We start from the raw sequence: 8,111 nt of genomic DNA on the forward strand, positions 1-8,111 counted from the left end.
TTCTTCTTGCTTAAATCTGCCTTTGAATCTCTCTAGTGAAATTTTCATTTCAGTTATTGTACTTTTCAGCTTCAGAATTTCTTTTCTATTGCTTTTTAGTTTTTTTTTTAAATCTCTTTATTGATATTTCTATTTTGTTTGTATATCGTTTTCTTGACTTTATCCAGTTCTTTAAGAATCTTTAAGACAATTGTTTAAAAAATCTTTGTCTGGCAGATCTGCCATCAGATCTTTTTCAAGAATAAAGTTTCTCTTGATTTATCTTTTTATTTGAATAGGCCATACTTTTGTGTTTCTTTGTATGTTTTGTGATTTTTTAAAAATGAAAACTGGACATTTGAATCTAATAGTGTGGTAACTCTGGAAATCAGAATCTCCACCTTACCCAGGGTATGCTTTATTTTGTTACTGTTTTTGTGAACTTTTTGTTTGTTTGTTTTGGTTTCTCTAGGCTTTCTCTGTCCTGAGGATCAGCCTGAAATATGAACTTAAGGTATTCTCATATGTTTTCTGAGCCTTTTCCTGGGCATGCATGGTCACTTTCTAACTTTCCCCATATATTCAATTATTTTTGAATGTCCTAGTTTTTAATATCTGGCTCCCAAAAGGAGAAAAAGAGAAAAATGAAGAGAGGGAAAAAGGACACTGGCCATTTAAATCCATGGAAGTCACTTTAGCCTGAGGGGAAGGGGCTTGCAACAATGAGAGGAGGTGCTTCTTTGTGTGCACTCTGTGATCAGAAGCAGCAGTCAGTGATCAAAGCATAGATCCCTGTTATTTGTAGGACAGGATTATTTTTGCCCACCCTGGCTGCTGCAAACTGTGTTTAAGCTGCTCCAGGAACATGTGCACAGCTGGCTGCCATGTGGCTGAGGTTGGGGAATGTGTAGCTGCTAATGTGCTAAGAGCTGAAATTGACCAAAATTGACTGCAGTTACCATCCAAGTCTTTCTCTGGAAGTTGCAAGACTTCAACAGTCTCCAGAGTTTCAAAATAGTTACATTAGACAGATTCTGCTCCTGCCATTGTTGTCCAGGTGGGGAGACAGATTCCTGGTGCTTCCTACTCTGCCATCGTCCCCTACCTTAGTTTTCATATTCTAAAATTTCTTTATTCTTTTCTGAGGGCTCCTCGACCTAATCTTCTATCATTACTATTCATACTTTGGCTGTATCCTTTATTTTTATCTCAGTTATTGTGCCATTTAGGTCACCTATTTTATTTTCCAAACCCTGTATTTTTTATTGGTTCTTCCTTGTTAATATATGTTACTGCTTTAACATAAAATATCCATTCTTATCTAGTTGAGAATATTAATTATGCCTATTTCATTTATCTCTTCAATTAACTCTGGGTTATTTCATATTGATTATTTAGCTTGGTGTTTCTCTTTGTTGACATGTTTGTGGTAAATTTTGTCTGTGATCATTTGTCCCTAGGAATATGAACTGTTGTTGCTTTTATTGTGTACGTGGTGGATGGATGAGGTTGGGGGGCGGGGAAGAGGCAGTGTAGGGAAGAAGGGCCAAAGCTTAAATCTCTTGACTTGCACTTCTCTTGGTTGCTTTAAAGTGGGTTGTGGAAAATTCCAGTCAGAGACTCCACAATGATACAATCCAGGCTTATTTACAGCCATTTTCTACTTCCTAAATAACACTATTTCCCCTCCTCCCCCTGCTCAGGGAACAAGCTATATTTCTGACCTAGATGTGTTTTCTATGGAAATTTTTTTTCTCTCAGGTTTAGTCATCTATTCCACATCTATAATGTGTATAGCAAGAAGGGAAAACAATAAGCTCTATGTCTGGCTAATACAATTGCACCTGTTTTTATACATTTCCTACCCTAGCTGGGCTCTGGAACCACCATTATGTCATCTCAATCACCCTTGTGGTATCTTGTGGCTGATACCGCTTTGGAAACGTAGCAGGCAATGACAGACCCAGATTTTTGTGGTGGGGAGAATAACACAACTCAGAACTCTCACCCAACTCATTCTCCCACTTTTGGTGCCCAGCTCTCTATCTTAGGCATCTGTTTCCTCTTCTCACCAAGATATAACTGCCCTTTTTCCTCAAAGAATTCTTAGTCTTGACTTTAGTTATTCATGTCCATACACCTTCTTTTTGCTTCTCTGGCTTTTCCAGGAGTTGGCTGGAAGAGGGAACAAACAGCCTATGGGAATATGTTATTCTGTCCCTGAAAGACTGTCCATCTCTGGGACACCCAGCTTCATGATTCACAACAGGAAAATCTCAGAATTTCCGTTTACGTGGACCAGTCAGATTAGCCTAGTCCCTATTATTTCAGGGTCCACCAAACGTCTCCTGCAGCTGATTGGGCTCAAGAATGATTTGTAATTCTAGAGTCTTCACCAAATTTGGAATATGCCAGAATTAAGGCTTAACTTATTTGGAGTAAACCCTGTCTGGATGAGGGTCTGATCTTGAAGTAATTAGAATTTTTTGCAGAAAATTGTCTCAATTTAGGGAATTGGTTTTCCTAGTCTTAAGACTGAGCGGAGACCAGGCTTGCATTCCTAGTTATAGGATCTCACTGGTTTACAGTGCCTCTTAACTGGCTCTAGCCACCAGTAGTCCAGGATATGATTTGTGGGTGAGGGATTAGACTTTGTCAACAAGAGGAACAGGGAAGGGACGCTTAAAAAAATTCAGAGATGAAATGGTCAAGCTGACTATCCTACAGCTGGGAAGATCATGGCCATACTGAACCTTGTAGCATTATATTCAGAAAACTTGGCAACCAGTGTTTGGATGATCATTCTCTTGGTAGCGAAAACACAATCACTGGACTGAAGTTGAGGGTTCTTTTTCTAGAAGGGCTGAGAATAGCCAAGGCAAATTTCAATGACTGAGGCACTAAAAAATGTCCAAATAACTACACATAAGTAGAGATCAAGTCAAGAGGCTAGTTAAACTAACTGGGACTCCTGGTTTGGTGGACGTAAATCAGGAAACATCACAAAGAAAAATTTATGAGTGCAAGGACATTTCATTTAAGTGTGAGGTTCACGGCTTGGTTTGATTTCAAGGACAAAAAGGAGCACAGGTTTGGTAATTTGGTTCTACTAACTAGCTCCACCTGAGAGGGGAGGTGATACAAATCTATACAGATTGGCTTGTCACATCTGAAACACCTGTAAGTATTGTGTGCATGGATGGGGAATGGTGCAGGAGGGCAGGGGGAGCTAATGAACAGGACCAGCTGACATTCCAACTCCAGATAAAGCAGGGGGCGGTATTCAGAGAGGAGGGAGGGCTGACACAAGATTCCTGCATTTTAATGGCCATACAGTTATTTGTCAGGAAAGACAAAACTAAAATCAGGAAAATAGCAAACAGATGGAAGTTTCAAGGGACATGGAAATAGGACAAAGACCTTAAAATTGGTATGAATTTTCTTATATCTGTATTTCAGATGGTGTATCAAGAAACTCCAGGATTTCTCATCTTCTCATGCTGCCTGTTTAAGCAAAAAAAACCAGATCTGTGTTATAGGTTTTGGAAAATCTCCCTGGATTAACTAAGTCATTTCTATCTCAAGGGAAGCCCCAAGGATGCCATCTCTTTCAATGTCCCTCCTGTTTCATTGATTACTCTCTCATTATTTCATTCCCTCAAAACTTAATCATTGTCTACTATGTACCAGGCACTGCAAAGATTCACTAGGAATATTAAATGAATAAAACAAATGTCTACTTTTGAGTTATTCCCAAGACCACTCTTCATCTCATTCTCCTGGAGATCAGCCACACCATAGCCCTGTTAGCCTTTATGGACCTTCTTCCAGTTCCTACGGCTGGGACATTGTCAAGTGTAGGCTGGGGGCTTAGTTGTATTAAACAGCATGTTGCTATGGAGAGTTCACAGGTCTGGGAGTACAAGGGTTGGGTTTGGGTGACCTTTTGCATGTCAGATACTCAAGCCCTGGGTGACCATCAGATCTGGTTAGAAACCTTGCTATGCCATTTAATAATGTGAACTTGGGCCAGTTAGTTGCCTCTACTGGGCTTGGTTTCCTCATCTGCCAAATGAAAATAATGATACACATCTACTTTAGGATGATTTAAATTTTCAATTGTATCAATACATGTAAATTTCTTAGTGCAGTGCCTGGAATGTGGTAATTGCCCAGTAAATGGTGGCTGTTATTTTCTCTCTGGACTTTTGATTTCCTAACTGCAAAGTGACAAATGATCTTGAGATCCAACCCAACTATTAAACTTTCTGATTAGGACAATCCTCCCTCTTCCCATCCCAAACCAAGGTTTATCCTGGGTTCTCAGATCCTCTACTTTTCGTCTCCCCCAGGACCAAGGACGAGTTTGGATTCCTTACATTATCTTGTATCTTTCATCACAGGCTACGTCACATTCTATTTTAAGCTTGTAGTTGTTAAGGTTGCCATTACAGCCAGTGTAGACAAACCTTTGACATCTTCTGGCAGTTTTGTTGTAGAAATATCTAAAGTGAACTTCAAAGCAGCTACCAGTATCCTTTTCCATAACGCAGGGATCTGCAGGAGAGGTTCCCATTGAGTTAGGGGGAATTAGTTAGAACTCGGCAGTTCATAGGCCCTTAAAAATTCCTCAGTGTTAGTCTGGAAATATTCCCATATTCCAGGTCACAGAAGGACATCTGGTTTTCTCTTGGAATTAGGATCACTTGGCAAGGTTGCCGTTGGGCATGCAATTTGATTACAATTCCAGGTTCTGATCCTGGTCAGCGACTTGGAGAAATGGTAAGCAGTGAAAAAGGAGGTTCTACCAGTAGCTTGTGCAAAGTGATGATGTTCCTGTTTCACCTCTTACGTTTTATTAAAGCACAGTCTCCTGTTTCTCTGTGCCTTCATCTTTCTCTCCTCTTAACTGCCCGCATAGGACATACAATTCAGAATACTCATTCTCTAGTTTTCATACACGCACTATACTATATACACCCCAAATTTCGGGTAACTGTGCCTGCTGCTGTCCCCGAAGCAGGATACATACAAAGATGTATAACCCTGGGGGTGATACTCTTTTGCCCTCATACCCTGTCATCTTTCCCCCTTACCTTCCCAGAGGCAAACCTTCTGTTTTTATTGATAAGAGTCACATAGTGAGTGGCCAAAGCAGCTACAACATCATTGTTTTGGCAACTCGGAGACTGTTGTTTATCCTACTCAAGCAGCCAGTCTGGAATTAACTCCCTGGAAAAAGTAGCTATTTAGGTACAGTTATGTGCATAATCTTATTTCATACAAACACCCTCTGAAGCAGGCATTATTCTGATCTACATTTTACACAGGGGAAACTGAGGCTGAGGGGTAGTAAGTGACTGAGTGTCTTAACCGAGGGCACACATTTACTACGTGGCAGGGCCAGAATCTGGGGTATCTGACTCACAGTATCGATTGTGCCACCTCCCCCTGCTCTGGAAGCACTGAACCTGTACACATTATCTGTGGAAGAAAACCTCACTGCCTTTCACATCTGTATTGTGAACTCCTCTAAACAGGGACCACTGTTCAAGTGTTCTCTAAGCGCCCAGAGCCCAGATATTGAAATTGCCTCAATTTGCTCAGTTTCCAGTCCCCTTTTTCTCTCATCTCAATATCTACTCTTGAATGGTCTGGGATCTTTGAAATTTGTCATGAAACCCCTAATTCAGAATACTTCTAGTTCTTTGGACCTCTTATGAAAGAGAGCCCTGTCTGGAAAGGACTTATTTGCATCATAGTTTGTTTTTTTCTCATCAGATGTCCACAAGACCCCTAGAGTTAGTGACGCCCCAAGTAGAGGAACTAAGAGTCTTTGAGTATTGACACAAAAGGAGGATCTTCCTGGACCACCTGGATATCACATTGTGTGTGTGTGTGTGTGAGGAAGATTAGCCCTGAGCTAACATCTGTTGCCAGTCCTCCTCTTTTTTGCTGAGGAAGATTGGCCCTGGGCTAACATCTGTGCCCATCTTCCTCTACTTTATATGGGACGCTGCCACAGCATGGCTTGATAAGCAGTGCATATGTCCATGCCCAGGATCTGGGTCTGCGAACCCTGGGCTGCCGTAGCGGAGCGTGCGAACTTAACCACTATGCCACCACGCAGGCCCCTGAATATCACATTTATTTCAACACTTCCTCTCTCATTCATAATTGGTCTTTGCATTTATTTTATGTTTCAAGTTCATACCTTTGAGTTCTCCACATATCATTTCAGCAATTTTAGCAACACCACTCATTAATGGGGTGGTCAGCAAGAAGAAGATGAAGAGCCCCAGGAGAAATCCCAGCTCTGCAGTCTTCATGGTGCGGCAAGCAGCAAGTAGGAGAGTCTTGGTATCAACCGATGTTATATTTTGGGCTTGATACTTGAGAGGGCTGAGCCCACTTACCCCAAGGGCCAAGACTGGGCATTACTAGGTGTTGAGTTGAACAGTGAGTCCTTGGGTACCCAGCCATGAAGCTGAAGGTCCCAGGCTGATTAGACCCCTGATACTGAGTTCCGTGTTCATCTAGAAACCATAGAAACTCAAGGATCAGAGCTTCTGCATATGTTTAACCATGGAGGGTACAACCATCAGAGCAAAGAATTTAAAAAGAATTGCTTCCTTTCCTTTCTTCAGCCTTCTACAACAAAGAAGAGACTGATCCTGGTGACATAGAAAGAATGTAATAAACACAATAATAGTAATGATAGTAACTAACCCCTAGAGTACTTCCTTCATACTATATATATATTGAATTGATATATATCAATATATATATATTGAATTATCACATGCACCCCAGGATTTAGGTGCTATTATTATCATCATTTACAGATGAAGAATCTGAGGCTGAGGTTAAGTCACATATGTAGAGGGTTACACATCTATTACGTAGTGGAAACAAGATTTGAATTCACTATGCTGTATTACCCAGGAGCATGAGACAATTGAGTTCTTTTTTCTTGTAACATTGTTGAAATTTTGACTTTTATATTTATATACTTACATAAATATAAATTATATAAATTTATATATGATATATATAATTTATTTTATATATTTGTATATAATTTATATATATAATTATAAATAATTATATATATATACCGTGTATATATATATACACGGTATATATACTATATATATACCCTTAAACTACCTGAAGTTGATTGTTTTTGGTAAGGTATAAAATAAATGTCCAATTTCATTTTTTCAATGGTTTCAGACCCATTTGTTGATGAGTTTCTCTTTTAACCAGTTATATGATAACTTCACTTATATATGTGGGATAATTTCTGAGCTCTTTATTTCACTCCACTACAAATTCCTGCTCCAAAGCCATTCTTAATCACTTGAATTTTGTATTATCTTACGATTTTGTATTTTCATATAAATTTTAGAGTCAGTTTGTTAAATTCTTCAAAAGACCCATCTTGGATATTGATTTTAATTGCATTGGATTTACAGATCAATTTGAGGAGAATGACATCCTTACAATATTGTCTTTGGTTTATAGTTTTCCATCTGTATTGATTTTCATTAATATCTTCCAAGAAAAGTTTATAATATTTCCTATACAGGTCTTGCAATCTTATTTATATTTTTTGATATTATTATAAATAGTATCTTTAAACATTATATTTCTTTCTGTTTGTTTCTGATGTACGAAAACGTAATTGATGTTATATATTAATCTTATGTCTAGCATAAGCATTTCCTTAATGAGTAGTGATGTTGAGCACCTTTTCATGTGCTTGTTGGCCATTTGTATGTCTTCTTGGAAAAATGTCTATTCAGATACTTTGTCCATTTCAAAATCAGATTATGTGGCTTTCTCCCCCTAAGGAGTTGTATGAGTTCCTTATATATTTTTGATATTAACCCCTTATCAGGTATATGGTTTGCAAATATTTTCTTTCATTCCATAGGTTTCCTTTTTGTTTTTGTTTTTTTTTTTGGTAAGGAAGAGTGGCCCTGAGCTAACATCTGCACCAGTCTTCCTCCACTTTACATGTGGGACACTGCCACAGCATGGCTTGATGAGTGGTGTGTGCCCAGGATCTGAACTAGTGAACCCCAGGCCACCAAAGTGGAACATGTGAACTTAACTACTATGCCACC

At 39.1% G+C, this 8,111-nt stretch overlaps 1 protein-coding gene across 1 annotated transcript; it reads right to left on the reverse strand.

Annotated features, from left to right (window-relative positions):
- Positions 1 to 4,354: 4,354 nt before the first annotated feature.
- Positions 4,355 to 6,308, reverse strand: SPINT4 (serine peptidase inhibitor, Kunitz type 4). Its single transcript, XM_058563415.1, has 2 exons — positions 6,194 to 6,308; positions 4,355 to 4,536 (listed from the first exon to the last, which is right to left on the reverse strand). The coding sequence occupies exons 1-2, from the start codon at positions 6,306 to 6,308 to the stop codon at positions 4,355 to 4,357; spliced, it is 297 nt and encodes a 98-aa protein (XP_058419398.1).
- Between the last annotated feature and the right edge of the window lie 1,803 nt (positions 6,309 to 8,111).

This window comes from Diceros bicornis, chromosome 19 (assembly GCF_020826845.1).
Source record: "Diceros bicornis minor isolate mBicDic1 chromosome 19, mDicBic1.mat.cur, whole genome shotgun sequence".
NCBI lineage: Eukaryota > Metazoa > Chordata > Mammalia > Perissodactyla > Rhinocerotidae > Diceros > Diceros bicornis.

Bases quoted from the DNA above. Each gene is read 5' to 3' on its own strand.
- SPINT4 (XM_058563415.1), bottom strand. From the start codon at position 6,308: ATGAAGACTGCAGAGCTGGGATTTCTCCTGGGGCTCTTCATCTTCTTC. The intron at 4,537-6,193 runs GTATGAACTTGA...CCTCTCCTGCAG, and splicing joins GATATGTGGAGAACTCAAAG to ATCCCTGCGTTATGGAAAAG.